This window comes from Camelus bactrianus, chromosome 34 (genome assembly GCF_048773025.1).
Source record: "Camelus bactrianus isolate YW-2024 breed Bactrian camel chromosome 34, ASM4877302v1, whole genome shotgun sequence".
Classification (NCBI taxonomy): Eukaryota; Metazoa; Chordata; class Mammalia; order Artiodactyla; family Camelidae; genus Camelus; species Camelus bactrianus.
Window position 1 is genome coordinate 1,014,901 of NC_133572.1, and position 15,798 is coordinate 1,030,698.

At 50.2% G+C, this 15,798-nt stretch overlaps 2 protein-coding genes across 16 annotated transcripts in view; one reads left to right on the forward strand and one right to left on the reverse strand.

Moving 5' to 3' along the window:
- Positions 1 to 15,798, reverse strand: part of CACNA1C (calcium voltage-gated channel subunit alpha1 C) — a 435,155-nt gene that overhangs the window by 399,088 nt on the left and 20,269 nt on the right. The window lies entirely within an intron of this gene.
- The window catches only part of DCP1B (decapping mRNA 1B), a 43,959-nt gene continuing 36,879 nt past the window's right edge, over positions 8,719 to 15,798 (forward strand). For 2 of the 3 annotated variants that reach the window (XM_074357578.1, XM_074357580.1), the window contains exons 1-2: positions 8,719 to 9,051; positions 12,783 to 12,823. In XM_074357578.1, the coding sequence (XP_074213679.1) occupies positions 8,734 to 9,051; positions 12,783 to 12,823 (359 nt within the window). In that variant the 5' untranslated portion in view covers positions 8,719 to 8,733. The remainder of the gene's footprint in view (positions 9,052 to 12,782; positions 12,824 to 15,798) is intronic. The other variant, XM_074357579.1, reaches the window with a different exon arrangement.

The window sequence follows — 15,798 nt, forward strand, 5'->3', positions numbered from 1 at the left end:
GTCTGTCTTTCCCGAGTTCCATCCTCGACAAGCAGGCAGCGTCTAAGTCAGCGGCTCCCACACTTTGACTGAAGTCACCGGGGAGCCTGAATAATCCTCGCATCCAGGTCACGTCCCGTATCAAGTCGACCAGAGTCTCGGGGTGAAGCCAGCGTCTGGCCCCTTAGTTAACACCAAAACTGTGATAATTTTCTCGGTCATCCAGATTGCCTGGAGAACTAGGAACGGTTCTTAGAGCCATTTTCCTTTCACAAACCTATTGTCATAATAAACCCACGGGACAATAGCTTGTTTCAGTGCATCTCCTCCGTAAGCTTCACGCTCCTGGAAGACGGGGTCTGTGTTTAAAGTTTCTGTTTTATGGGTGATATTTAGACAGTATTTGGCAGCTCATGGACACCTGTGAATGAAAATTACCGCCGGCCTTATCAGTAAACAAAGGACCCTGCGGCCACCAAGTCATCAGCCACTCCCGCCCCCGCCCCCGCCCCCTGGCCACGGCAGTGAGGGGAGGGAACTCAGGACGCAGACAAACAGGCAGCCCAGCCTCTGCTGCCACCCCCAGCGGTGCCCCTAGAGGGGACTCAGGACAAGGAAGAAAAGGACGCTGGCCCTGGAGAGCTCAGGTGCACATCGAAGGGTGATTTCAATGAGCCCAGACTCTTGGAGCTTCCCATGTGGGAAGAAAAGCACCAATTTCCTTAACTTGAGATGCCCGGCTTTCTTTAATTCATGGTAATCTTTAGGTGTTCCAACCACCTGGTCTTTGTTGCAAAAACCCCAAAATATCCCGGCTCCTCCCTGACCTCTTTGGAGCCGTCCCTCAGAGCCGTCTGAGGGGCTGCCTCCCAGGCTTGAAGTCCGCAGAAAGTCCGCCAAATAAAACATCATTTTCAACTTTCAGATTGTGCATTTTTTTTTCAGTCAACACACCCAACAGATGTTTGTCAAATGAAAGAAGAAATGAATGTGCAGATGAATGAATGAATGATACCACACAGGAGACCCTGAAGTAGAATGACGTTTGAGAGGCCTTCAAGCTCAGGAATGAGGACCAAGGCCGCGGGTGTCATCTGAAAGGACAAGGCACCTTTCACACTGAATGGGTCACCATGGGCCTTGACAAATGACCACGCTGGGAAGAGCATCGCCCGGAAGTCAGGAGGCCCGGAGGCCTGTCCCGCTCCGCTGTTCACAAATCACCATCTCAGTCATTTATTTTTATTAAGTACTTGACACGTTTCAGGTGCTTTACTTGCATTTTTTGGTTGCTGTTTTGTTCTCAGCAAGAATCCTACAAAGTCACTATCATTAATAACCTCATTTCACAGGGAAGGAAACTGAGGTCTACACGGGATAAGCAAACTGGCCAAGGTGAGCCAGGTTTGAACCCAGAAGCCTCGTTCTTGGTACAAAGGTCACCGCCAGGCTGCAGTCAGTATCACCCTGAGAGCCCCCGGCCCAGCCCCTCACCTGGCGGAAGCTGTCTAGGGGAGCCCTGCACAAGTTCCTGTTTAAGAGCCCCCAGCGCTCTGCCGTGGCCGGGGTGGAGGACCACCGCCCTGGGCTCTCCACTCCCAGCGGAGGGCCGTTTCCAGGGAGGCTGCACGCCCAGAGGGCACGCGGGCCGTCTTGTTCTCTGCAGTGTCGGCGCCTGTCCGGCTACAGAGCATAACGAATGATCATCGAGTGAACAAGCGATTACAGGCTCCCTGACTGACGAATGCAGCGTACTTGCCACGCGTTCCTCCTCAGGGACAGGGGACACGAGCCGCTCCGTGTATTGCAAAAACTCCCCCAGCTTAGGCTAAACGCGGCTTGTCTGGGTTAAATAAGGTGTTTGCTTTTCTGATAGCCGCTGTTTTCTTACAGGCCCCTCTAATTCTTAACAAGAGGGAACGAAGCCAGACACCAACTTCCGTGTTTGTGGTTCTTTAAAAAAGTATAAATACCAGAGGAGCCAGAGGCAGCCACCCACCCCGAGGCACCGCGGGTGGGCGGGCGGGCGGGGTCACGGTCATGCCTCCCGGGTCTTCACAGCAGCAGCGAAGGTGGAGCACCAACAGGCCACTTGTTACCCACAGGCAGTGCAGACAGCACCCTGCCCTTTAACCTTCGAACTAGCTCCAGGGAAACAGGCTACCGTCAGGCTTTGTCCACAGAGGAAGCAGACCGCCTCTGGACGCCCAGACCCCGGCTGAAACCTCCTGTTCTACTGTCACCTCGAAGCTCAGTGCTTCAGAGAGCTCGCTCAGCAACACTCACAAGGGCGGCAAGCCTAAGTGCTGCCACCTCCGTGTGACGGGTGAGGAAGGCTGGTCTGCCTTCAGCTCGATTCGCCCACAGTCACAGGAATGCAGCATGGCCCTTCCGTAAGCAGGCTGTACGCCGCCGCCCGCCTGGCCTCTGGGGGGACCGGGTACAGACCCTGGGATCACCGTGGTTCCTGCAGTGTGGACCTGAATCCCGGGCCCGAGATTCCAAGGCAGCACAGAAATGAGTCAGGGGCCTGGCAGTGGTAATAACGTGGAAAATTAAGAATCACAACCATCAGTGAGCTAATTCTGCACCTTGCGTTACCGTGCTTTGTCCATGCCCGGGGTGTTTTCATGAACAATAAAGCACCGCGTTTGCTCTGGAAGTGAGTACAGCGCCCCCAACCAGGATACAAACCCTGCTGTTGCCAAGTGCTGCGTCACTGGCGGATCACCGCGGGGCCCTGCCTCGTAGTCTCAGCCCTTCACACGACGCCCCCAAGAGGCCGACCCGACCATCGCTCCTACTCTGTAGATGAGGACAGTGAGGGCCGACGTGTCAACGGAGCCCCCGAGGCGCCATCGCGAGGAGGAGGCTACAGACCCGGGCCTCTGACTCCAAAGCTCATGCACTTGCTCATGACATGGTATTTGTCTCCAAAAAAGAAAGACGTTAAACCACTGGGACTAGAGTAAATTCTCTGTAGTTTAGGGAGATTGAAGGAACCCCAAATCCCAGAAAAAGCAGTCAGCTAAGGTGCTCAGAAAGATTTCTGGCCGTGAAGGGATCCCCTAAGCACTGGGCCAGGCGTCCCGGTGACAAACGACGGTGACAAACAACGCGAGTGGAGACACAGGTCAGATCCAGCCACGTGGACCCTGAGGGAGCATCGCAGCTCTCCCCTGTCCTGGAAGTTTATCGCGTTAAGAATGTTTCTCCAGCTGCTGGAGTGCCCACTGACACTCCCTTGTCCGCGATTTAACCCTTGACTACATTTACCTTTTATCGTCACCATTTTCCACAGATGCCGCTCTGCCTCCTTGACCAGATGGCAGTAATGTGGCTTCATCCTTTGCAGCCCTTTCCAATCTAACGTGTGCTTACGGCGCACACACACGGGTGCCTACTGAGCACGCGGGAGGCCCTTGATGCAAGTTATGCGCTGATTTGTTAGACAGTACAGGCCAGGGATCAGCCAGCTTGGTCTGTCAAGGACCGGAGAGCAACCATTCCAGGCTTCGAGGCTGTCTGGTTCTGCCGCAGCCCCTGACGTCCGCTGCCGCAGGGTGAAGGCAGCCACCAACAACGCCACGGGTGTGGCTGTGCCCCAGTGAAACTTCATGGATGAAGCTGGCAGAGGGCCCTGGGCCCTGGGCCCTGGCCCAGCAGAGACCAGCTCTAACCGGCCGGCGAGACGAGTCTGGGAACGCCCTCAAGTCTCAGCGCCACGGCGGCAGGTCCTGTGCCGCCTCAGGCCTCCGGCCCCTTTCCAGGGTCCCGGCTCCTGACCAAGCTAAGTGTTCTTCCAAAGCCGCTCACCTTGGACTTTACACAGTATGTTCCTCTGCAGCTTCAGACATCAGTTTAGAAAGAGAAAAATCAATCACAAAGTGAAGATCGACCCAGTAGGGTGCAACAATAATAAATAATTAGAAAATTCTTCAACTGCCTTCCACCTGGGGAACCTGACACTTTTCCAGACTGCTTCTCACTGAGCCCCGTGGAAGTCATCATGGACAGTTTCACCGGGATTAAAAATCTGATCGCCCTGCAGGAGGTCGTCTGAAGGACAGCAGGGATAAATAGCCCTCCCTCCCGACAGCGCTCGCCTTCCTCTGAGAAGAGAGACACAGCCAGGGAAAGGAGGAAACCCTTTCTCTTTCCTGCTGAAAGCATTCAGCCCTCAGCTTTGAGATAGGGTCTAAAAGTCCTTAACCGGCTGCTGCCTTGACCTAATTTCAGTACACATTCAGCAGACTGTTCAGGACTGTTTCTGGGCTGCTCTGCGTGTTCGTAAAGATCGCAGCACCTGACGTGGCTGGAGGTGGTCGAACACGGCTCCACAAACCTGGAGCCGGGAGGCATCCTTCCAGCTGGCTCCCTCAGGACCCCACACGCCTACCTAACGTGAGAGGCAGCCCCAGATTCCAGCAGGCATTGCACTGACAATGCCTGCAGTCCTCCCGGCCCCAGGACAAGACTCCGCAAGGTGAATCGGCCACATTAATTAATAGCACCCTCCGTCCCAGGACACGGAGGTGCCTGTGTTCCCAGACACACGGCAGGCGGGCCCTGCAGTGTCCTCGTCCCTCCCGTGGGGCAGTCGGGAATCGGAGGCTTGTCTTCTGCCGCTGACACTCCCTCCCCCACCACCCCAGTCCCAGGCCCTCGCTGTCACCAGGGGCTGGGCTCATACACATCGCAGTCCGGTCTCTGTGTCTCCTGCCTGTTATCTCTTCGTTTGGAATCAAAGGCTCTTCCTCGTGTCGGAGCATGCTCTGGGCAGAACTGAAAAGGTGTTATTGTTGAGCATAAAAGGAAGAGATTTTATGGGATTTTATGGGCAGAGAGAGACAAAGAGCGATGAGGAGAGAGTGTCCAAGGATTGTCGCCACTGAGAAGAGCTCTGGCCTCCCCAGGCCCTCACCCAGCCAGGTGAGCAGAGGCATAGCCCAGAGCTGCGGGGCCCAGACTGAGGAATTCCTGCCCTTCCTCCAGGCCACATCCTGCTCTGCAAAGCCCTGCCCATCAGACCCTTCCCTCCCCACATCTGCCCCTTCCCATTCTGCTCAGAGTTTCTCTGATGATTGCTTCAAATCTTAACCCCTTTGCAAACCCATGTAACACTGGGCTGCATCTCCTACATTATTCCTTCCTCTGTTTGTGGACCTCCTGACAAACGTGTCTTAGCCCACATCCTCTATCAAGTAACAATATTGGGAATGCAGTGTTCACAGCAGCACAAGTTACAGCAGCCAAGACATGGAAGCAACCTAAACGTCCAAGGACAGATGACTGGATAAAGAAGAGGTGGGATGTGTGTGTGTATATATATATATATATATATATAGTGTGTGTGTATAAATATATACATTTTATATATATATATAAAATGCAATACTACTCAGCCATAAAAAGAATGAAATAATGTCATTTGCAGCCACATTGTTGGACCTGGAGATGGTCATACTGAGTCAAGTATGTCAGACAGAGAAAGACAAATATCATATAATATCACTTATATGTGGAATCTTAAAAAAACAATACAAGTGAACATATTTACAAACCCGAAATAGACTCATAGACATAGAAAACAAACTATGGCTACCAAAGTGGAAAGCCGAGGGGTGGGGGGATAAATTAGGAGTTTGGGGTTAACATATACACACTAGTATGTATAAAATAGATAAACAACAAGGACCTGCTGTACAGCACAGGGAACTATATTCAATGTCTTGTAATAACCTATAATGGAAAAGAAGCCAAAAAAGGATGTGTACGTGTATATGTATGTGTGTAACTGAATCACTCTCTGTGCACCTGAACCTAACACAACATAGTAAGTTAACGATACTTCAATAAATTACAAAATATATGTATAAAGAATGAACTGCCTTGAGATCTAACCTGTTCCTTGTCACTTAAGCAGAAATCTGTTGTGATGATTTGAACGTGGACGAGGTAATTAGTCAGTGGGCGTCTGTTGGAAATGATAAGGATGATGCTGGTAATTATAACAGTAACAGCCTTCTCACTTGCAGAACACTTTACATGCCGCAGAGCCTTCCCGGGTACATTCTCTTCTCACGTGAGCTCATGTACCCTACAAGAGGTGATATTATTATCCCCAAGTCGCAGGTGAGGTCACACAGATAAAAATAAGTTAAACTAGTTTTCCTTTCCAGGGAGCTGCCCTTTCTGCTGGGCTCTGCCGCTTAAAAAAGAAATGAAGCACGCAGAAAACTGATAACGCACAGCGGCAAGCCGTCCCCTCCCCCCGGGAGGCAGAGGGCACGAGCGCCTCGCCCATGTCACCCCTCGGCACAAAACTCTGAGGATGAAGGACAATTTATACAGGCAGCACAAACAAGGCATCAGAGGCTGCCTACGTCACTTTGGAGGCACAAACTCTTAGGGGCATCCTGGAAGCTCCTCTTTCCCCTCCATTTCAATATATCCTACTACTGGACAAATGCAAAATTTGGAAGGAATTTACACAGTAAAGAAATGAGTACTAATATAACTACTAGATATAAAATAGATAAACAACAAGTTTGTACTGCACAGCACAGGGGACTATGTTGAATATCTTGTAGTAGCTTATGGTGAAAAAGAATATGAAAATGAGTATGTGTATGTCCATGTATGACTGAAGCACTGTGCTGTGCACCAGAAATTGACTCAACATTGTAAACTGACTCTACTTCAACGAAAAAATATATATTTAAAAAAAAGAAAAGACTGCTAACAAAACAGACTGTGTAATTATGTTTCCAGACTTTTATGCCGTAAAAAAAGTCAGTTTATATTTGCACATCAACATCCATACATGGCCACAAAACAAAACATTTTTCAGTTATACCCCTATTTCCAAACAATGTGAACATCCTGTGTTCTTACAATTACCTTAAGTGGTGAATTTTATCTTAGTCATTGCAACAGTATAAAAATCCTGGACCCAGATTTTTTTTAATCATACTATAACTTTTAAATTCGAAGTGGTATACAACTTTATGCTACCAAGTGTTTGCATGTATTTTATTTCATAATGAGAACTATAAAATAATCATGAAACCGCGAAGTCCCCAATATTTGTTCAAGGTGTCATGATGCAGCTTCTGGAAACCCAGTGTAAGCATGACCGCACTGGGGAAGCCAGTGGTAGTTGGAGTTTAGTGGATTTTAAAGGCATTTGCCTATTTTAAATGGACTTTTACTAATACAGAGACTGCAACTTAGTATATTTGGATAAGTGATGATGGTGGCCTGATTTTACAAACACAGAGTCTTCAAGTGGAAATCAGGCAGAAGTCTGTCTTCATCCTAGAAGGTTAGCTCTTTAAGAATGGGGGTGGGGGGAGAATTTTAAGAGAACAAAGCTCTAGGGCCAGGACAGGAACAACATTGCAATGTTGAAGCTATTATGTATCTTCTTTTTCTGAGAGTGATGGCTAATCTTCAAGGGGTTTCCCAGTTTCTTTCTTGTTTTTCTTTGTAACAGGGAAAATTAAACAAACCTTTCCATTTTTTTCTACCTTCCTTAGAAGGTAAACTCCGAAAGATCAGGACTGGATATTGTGTGCCCTTTTACACCAACCTGGATCTCAGTAGTCTCTAAATCGTGAGCTTTAAAAAAAAAAAAAAAAAAAAAAAAAAAAAAAGCTGACATTTAATGTGTAAATTCAGCTAACTCGTGGTTGAGCTCAGCAGAATCAGCATTTACAAATCTCTGTTCAGCACAAGGCATCGGGCCAAGAACTAGGGAGACCACGAGGGTGTATTACGCTCTCTGAAATTATCAGAAGGTAGACTTTGCCCCTAGACTCCAAGACTCAAAGATAAATTCCTTTATAAAGGAAATGTTAAATCTCTATTGAAATATTTTTAACAAAAATGTACATCCAGTTATGCATATACCAGAGTGATAAACATTCACCTTTCTCCCAGGGTCTAACCAGCAAATCCCTCCTCGCAGGCTTTCCAAATGCCCAGTCTCATGAGGAAAGACTTTAAGAAGCTGTCAGGCTAACGGCAGTGGATACACATTTTGTAAACTTCTAATTCTCAATTTAAAGCTCAAGAACAATCACTGGCAACAATAATTACCCCTTGTTTTCCTGGAAGTGACAGGTGCATGTTATTTGTTTTCTAAAAAATGTCTGTCAAATGCCTGTCTGAATAACCAGTTTGTCCATCTTTCTTTCAAGTAAAAATAGTGTTCTGTGAAAATAGAAATAGAAACACTAATTCAGCTTGCATCTCAAGCACCCAAGTGTCTTCCTGGAGGCAAACAGGGCACCTCAGAATTCAGCACACGTGCTTTATGCATTCCTCCTATTTTTCACACGGAATTTTAAGGGTGTACCAAGGGTTGAAATGTAATAAAATTAGTAATTTTTCTGCCTTCACGTACCCTGTCCAGTGACACTGGCCTGTAGAGCGCGGTGCTCGCCTGGATGCATGCTAAGACACCTGCACTTCCTCCCACCTGGTTTTTGCAGCTTCCGTGCAAAAGTCAGCACGGTGCACGAATCAGGTGCGTCTTAGGGCTGCCGTGAAAACGGTTCTGACCCGGAAGACCCCCTGAAACGGAATCGGAGCCCCCAGGGCGTGGAGGGCAGCACTTTGAGAACCACCGGGTGTCCGCGCTCCGGAAATCGCAGTCCCTCCCTGTCCGGTGCGCACGCTTGAAGCGTGTTCGTGATTATCGTTATCAGTTACGCGCGCCCGGCGTCCGGCGATGCTCGGGCCCGCGGGATGCTCGCGCTCCGCGCGGCCCCGGGCGCCGCAGGACCGCGCGGGCGCCGGCGTGCGGTTGCCGTAGCAACGATCGCGGGGGCGCGGCGCGGCCATCGACCAGCGACGCCTGCGCGCTCTGCGCTCTGCCCAGAGGGCTGCCGCGCCCCGCGGGCCGACGGGAAGATGGCGGCGGCGGCGGCGGCGGGCGGCCAGGCGGGGAAGGGGCGCGACATCAGCCTGGCGGCCCTCCGGCGCCACGACCCCTACATCAGCCGCATCGTGGACGTGGCCAGCCAGGTGGCCCTGTACACCTTCGGCCACCGGGCCAACGAGTGGGTGCGTGCGGGCGAGCGTGCGGGCGGGGCCGGGCCGGGGCGCGGGGACCCTCCCCCGCGTCCCCGGAGTCCCCGCGACGCCGGCCCGCCCGCTTCGGGCCGCGCTTCCGCGGCTTTGGCGGAAGCCGCAGAGCGCGGAGAGCTCAGCCCCGGGGGGCGGTGCCAGGCGCTCGGGCTCGCGCACCGCCGGGAGGCTTCCCGGCTGGACACGCTCGCGCGTCTCCTCAGCCCGCCGCCCCCGGCCCTTATGCGGCCACGGGCCCCCTGCAGGCAGTAATGCCGCCCCCCCCCCCCAACCCAGGGGCCCTCCCGACAGTGACGACGCTGGGCAGCGGCCCCCACGGCGGGAGGGAGGAGAGCGGTTTCGGCCCCAGGCCGCAGCTGAGGAAGTTCACGGGAGGTTTTCCCCAAACGGGGCAGGGACTGGAGGCCGACGAAACAAGACGGGGCGAGGGGGCCGCCTCTCCCTGGTTTCGGGGGAGCTTGTCGCCCGGGTCTTTGACTGAGGGACATGGAGCGACGCCGTGGTGGAACTTAAAACGGTGCAGAGCTCCTCTGCGCGTGGCCGTTACGCTGCTCAGCAGAAATACGCCAAAGGCTTAGAGTCCCGACTCATGGAGGAAACCCTGTAGTAGAGTCGAGGGGCCGCGGTGTGTGGTTCTCTGAGCTCACTTGACCCCAGAGAGTCTGGGGGAGTCTGAGACGTTACCACGCCCAGGAGCGCGTTGCTCTCGAGTAACAAACAGTTGTTCCCTCTAGACTCTGGACGGGATCCGCGAGACACGCGCGTTAGAATAGCTGCAGGTTATCAGACGCCCGGCCAAGCCCTCCCGCTCCAGCCACAGCAGAAGGCACCAGGGTCGCAGGTCCTTGTTTACAGGAGTTAAGCCTTCCTGCTTCCTGGACTTGTTGCCTTCAGACAGCGCATAATTCACTCAGTAAAAGGCATTCTTTCAAAGTGCTAATCTTCAAGGCTGTGGTAGCCCGAAGAAAAGAGAGAGAGAGACCTAGTTTGGCTGCAGAGCAGTTGCTCGGGAAAAACAAATTGCCACCCCATCTCCATGTGCCACCAGTCAGGAGCTGTTGAACATAGACCTAGTAAAAGTATCCAGGACATTCTTGAGGGCAGAGGAGAAATGCAGCCGATGGGACCCGAAGGAGAGGAATTCTTATTACACTGAAATAGATGAAGGATGGCCTCATCAGGGAGGAATCAGGGGTGGACAGAGAAAGAAATGTTTTAAGGAAGGATTAAGAAAGACGATGTCAGGACTGGAGTAGGAATTTTGGAATGAGACCTACATCCCACTGAGAGGGAAGCCCAGTCCCCCACAGTGCCTGTGTGTCAGCTGAAGGGTCTCACCCTGGCGTTACTCTTCCCTCCCAGCCCCCAGTGCAGGAGTTCTCAGCTGGAGTTGATTTTGCCCGGGGGCGACATTGGCAGGGTCTGGGGAACATTTTTGGTTGTCACTCTGAGAGGGAGCATGTTACGGGCAGCCGGAGGTGGAGGAAAGGGTTGCTGCTAGTGTCCTGCGATGCCTGGGACAGGCCCCCGCCACCAAGGTTCGCCTGGCCCGAATGTCAGAACTGCTGAGCTTGAGGAACTGCCCTGGAGTGACTAGTGTCCCGCTGTTTCTAGCTAGTGGTGTGAGCTCTGTGTGTCAAGATCATCTGGAGTTTTAAAAAGCGCAGCCCACCGAGTGGGAGTCTCTGGATACGAGGCCCAAGCGTATGATTTTGTTGAATGCTTCTTAGGTGACTCAGGTGCTACATCCGTGATCGGGAGAGACAGACTTAGAGGGTAAATGGAGATTTACTTTTTCACTATTTTAACAGGATACTCAGATACAGGTTATGTTGTTTCAGAAGTGTCAAATAGTGTGCCAAGTCTCAGTAATTTGCAAACTAGCACTATTTTCCATTCCACTTTATTTTAAATTTTGAACTACTTAGTTTTTTAGCACTTGTTAGATTTTATAATAGAGTATAATATTAAGTCATTGAATTGTACTTTTAAAATTTAAGCTGAAATCCCCCAGAACTGTGAACTACTACTTTAAAATGAAAGTCTTCTTTAGTTGGAGGGCCTAAGGAGGATCTAATAAAATTTAGCTTTAACTGTTCCCCAGACCCCCAAACCTGGGCTTTGCCCAGACGGAAAAAAAAACCTGCTTACCCTTTGGTAACTATGGAGGGACAGAGAAAATGCGTGAGTTTGAGCTGTTTCAGCCCTAATAAATCACAAATTTACATTTCCTAAGCCCTTTTTATCTAGGTGTCATAGAGCCTTTGATGAAAAGTACATTCTTCATCAAAAGATCTGATTGGTGTAAGCTGGTTAACTCTTCAGTAGAGAAGCTGAGATGTGGAATAGTAAACTAAGAATTGCTTATTTTGAGTTAGAGGATAATTTCAGGAGACGCATGATGCCTTTCACAATTCTGATTCTGGATTTTTCAAAACTAAAATTGGGCATTAAAGTCTTTTTTTTTTCCCCTGAAGGAGAAGGTAATTTCTATTCCTGCTTCATTAAGGAAGAAGGGAAACAGGCCAGAAGCGACCCCCTTTCTGTGTGCTGATCTCTGAACGCCCTGGTTTGGATCTCTGGGGTGATCAGTGCAGGGTCAAATGCTGGAAGACAGGGAAGTGCTTTGTCTTCGTAGAAGTGATCACTTTACTTACTAGTAAATCCAGTTTAAGGACAATGGATTACTCGGGCCTAGAAAGGAAGGAGCAGGCTTCCAATGTTTTGTGTGCCTTTTCAGAATTATCATTTTAATGTCACACTTTTGCTTCTGCAAAAGAGTATTTTCACCAAAATTACTGAGTACTTAAATTTTGAATAACTTTGGTAATGGATGTGTAAATAACAAAATATTAAGAGGTTAAATAAAATGCTGAAATTAAACCATGTGAAGAGCAAAAATACATTTTAAACCCTGAGTTACAGTAATTTGATTACTAGTTAATCAGACAAATGGGTACTTAGATTTTTTTTTTTTAGTATCTGAACATTTTCATCGGGGCCTGGGCTCCAGCCTTGGTAGAGGTGGACAAGAGCCTTTCCCAGTGAAGCGATAGTTTATCTTTTTAGCCTTACACCTTTCCCAGTTTCTCTCAGGCAGATTTCTTGAGTCTGAGCTTAGTAACTTTATTTCAAAGATCAGACTTGACTCTAAATATTCTGCACGCAGGAGGTGATTCATTTGTCAGAAAACGACGGCATCGTTGCGCCCTGTGTGTCGTCGTCAAAGAGTTACCGGCAGAGCCTCTGCCCTCCGGGTGACAGGATAGACAGGAGAAAGTGAAACCAGAGATGAAGAGGCGGGTGAAGGGCAGACACCAGTGGTTTCTGCAGGTCAGGGGTGGAGGGAAAGACGGCACAGTCGCTGTGATTCTTTCCAGTGAAATCCCCGGGGCGTTTTCACTTTCTTATTGTTCAGCCAGAGGTGTGCTGCTGTCCCTGTGTTTGGTAAAGGGAGATAGTGATGGTTTCCTTTGTAAATGGCGACAGGAGAGGGTCCCTGCTGCCTGCTCAGCAGGGCCGCACCTGGCGGGAAAGCTGCTTTCCTCCTTCCTTCCCCTGAGGGTTGCCCTCCCGTTACAGAGACTGGGCCCACTGAAGCCGGACGGAATTCCTGTCCTCTGAGAAGTTTATGTTCTCTCCTGTGAATGCTTCCTATTGAAGAGAATAGACATATTTTGCTCTTTGTTTTGTTTTTATTTTTCTAGGAAAAGACTGATGTAGAAGGAACCTTATTTGTTTACACAAGGTAAGAGTGTTTTAGTTTTATAAAGAAATGGACAGTCTTCGAAATACTGTCTTAGCTCTGTTGTGTCACCCATCTTCAAGCGCAGTTTTATTTCGGAGGAGTGAAGTAATGGGATCTTAGTTTGAAGTTATCAGTAGACATAAGGAAGGGAGTGCTGGATAGTGTCATCTGTATAGTGATGAATACTAATTTCAGAATACAGTTTAACCTTCAGTATAAGTGAACTTAAATCTTTGTGTTCTTTTAAAATCAGTATTAAATATTCTTTAATTCAAATGAATGGTACGAAGTGTTTGCATACAGTGCATTGGCAAGGATCTTGAAGCACATTATTAAGAATACTGGCTTATTTAATCAGTATTTGGAAGGGAGTTTTATTGGTCACACCCACCCCTTGACTCGTTAAAGAAGCGTGAACTGAAAGATGTCTGAGGCCTCCATTTATAGTTAATAGAAGATGTTTCAGGATAGGGTTAATAAATTCATGTTTGGGGGTAATTTTTATCAGAAATTGTTAGTATCACACGTGCACAGAGATCTGTAGTGTGTATGTTGTCTTAACAGCCAAACCTTTTATACATCTGAGGTGTCACAGCTAAAGCCCACCGCCGCCCATGGGTTACAGGGACAAGATACAGAGGCCTGGTGCTCGCCTTCCCGAGGCCAGCGGCTTCACTGAGGAGACAGGAAGGGTGCCCGCACACACACAACCCTGTCCGCCTTCTGAGACAAGCCACGGTGTGGACTCTGGTGCAGGGTTTATACTGGTTGATAGGAGTTAGAGGTTGACAGTGAGGGAGGAGAGGTGTTGTGACTTGGACTAGCAGACTGAGGATTCTGCACTCTGTCTTCTCAGCAGTGGGGAGTCTGGGAGGTCTCCTAGTCGGGGGGTCGTGGCGTGGTGGCAGGACGTATGGGGAGAGGCAGGGTGCTAGCGTCACCAGGACACTGGGAAGATGGAGCAGGTAAGAGATGCTGAGAACGTGGAGCAGAATGACAGAAGCGGAGGTGGAAGGGTTGATGGAAAGACTGCAGGTGGAGGAAACGGTGGTATTCGCAGCGGCGCTGAGATTTTGGACTGGAAAACTGAGAATGACAGGATCACCGGCGGAGCAGAAAGACAGGAGGTTGAGGATCTGCTTTGAGGATAAGTTTTAGTTTTAGTTTGAAATAATGATTTTGGAGTGACTGTGGGGCATTGAGATGAAGGCGCCCAGGCCCCTGGGACTGGGCAGGGACAGAGACAGGGTGTGGAGTCATCTGCATTTATTTGGTCTTTGGAACCAGGAGAGAAGTGTTCTTTGAAGGAGAGGACGCTGATGGGGGTAAAGGTTGGGTTTTAGGGCCAGCAAGGATGCAGAGAGGAATCGGCCCCAGAGATACAGGCAGAGCTAGAGCAGCTCAGAGAGACCCGCTGCGGGCCCGGGGCAGGGACAGAGGGGCCTCGGGTGGGCGGAGGGGAAGCAGTGGGTGAGTGAGGCTGGGGAGCAGGAGCAGCCCGAAGAGCTTGGCTTCCTCACAAGATGGCGGGAGTGCCCCGGAGCCAGCGGATGAGTAGTTTACAGTCTGTTCCAGAACATCCAGAGGCACAGGACATGCACCCCGAGAGCATCCTCAGTGGAGTGTGCACTGCTCTTGGGGTTCTGGTGAGTGGGAGGGAAGCCAGGCACAGGGTGTGCCTTCTCATTTGCTTCCCACAAGCGTCGCTCTTCTGAGAGGTGAGGGAGAAGGTGTGTTATTACCGCGCGTTGCTGACTTACTGCAGGGGTTAGTGGGGCTGAGTGCGGAAGACTAGCAGGGTATGCAGGTACCTTCTCTTTTGTACTGAAACAAACGTAGGTTTGCATGTTCAAGTACTTCTGAATATACTCTTGAGTCCCTGCTGGAGCTGTCGGGTACACAGACCTTTAAACCGAGAAGCAAGTCCTTCCCTAGTCCCTTAATCGCTTCCCCAAACTACCTGTGTAGGAATAAGAGGCCCCCCGCCCCCCCATCCAGTACCGGGCCTGGTGTGTGAGGCCTTTGTTGGGTGGGGGACGGCGGAAGCCTGTGGGAGTCAGGAGGGGGTCTGGGTGCAGATAATGGGGCTGCCGGCGTGCATTCTGACTTGTCAGTGCTGCTTTAGAAGAGCTGGCACATGTGTCCCCCAGCCTGCTCTGTGCACTGTGAGATGGAGAGCAGCCCCACCATCAGGGAGACCCCACCATCGGTCCTGTTGTGATAATGAAGCCCTGGAAGAATCAGACTCTGATTCGGTGTAAAAACACCTAATCCCATTTTAAAATTACATGTTTCCTTTGTCTCCTCCCGTGTCTGTCTTTCTGTAATGTGATTAAGCCACTGGTGATTTCCAGAGGGCCAGCCGTCAGAAAGCAGCCTTCTCCCCCAGAATTTCAGTTGACATGATTGGCATGGTTATTCTGGTATTGATTACATGGCCGCCGCCTGCCTTCTTAGTAAAGCAAAGTCGGCAAGGATCGCCTGCCGTCAGGGTTTAAATCGCAGGCCTCAGAAGAAGCCCGCAGGTGGTAATGTAGCTGCATTTTACTTCTTTATCGCATCAAATGGTTAGAGGTGAAATACAAGTGAGACATGACCCCCTTTCCTTCCTGCGGAGCCCTGCGTTTCTGTGGGGTGGCCACCCTGAGCCCAAGCCCGAGTCACGGTCCTGCGGCTTGTCCCGCCTGTGAGCACGTGCGCTCCTGTGTCAGCAGAGGCCCCCGGCGGTAGACAGGCGCACCTAGGCACGTTCGCTTCTGTGTAACCTGGGCTCTCTGCCTGCCAGAGGAGGCACTGAAAGTTTCTTGAATGAAATGAAAAATGGAAAGTCACTAAATGTCCCATTTTTATGGATGGAGGCTTTTATAGTAGTTTATCTGTGAAGCTGTTTGCTTTATATGGAAGAAAACTAAATATCTGCTCTTTGCTCTAAGTTGTGTAAACTTTTACTTATATCTTCTCCAAGTTCACTGACC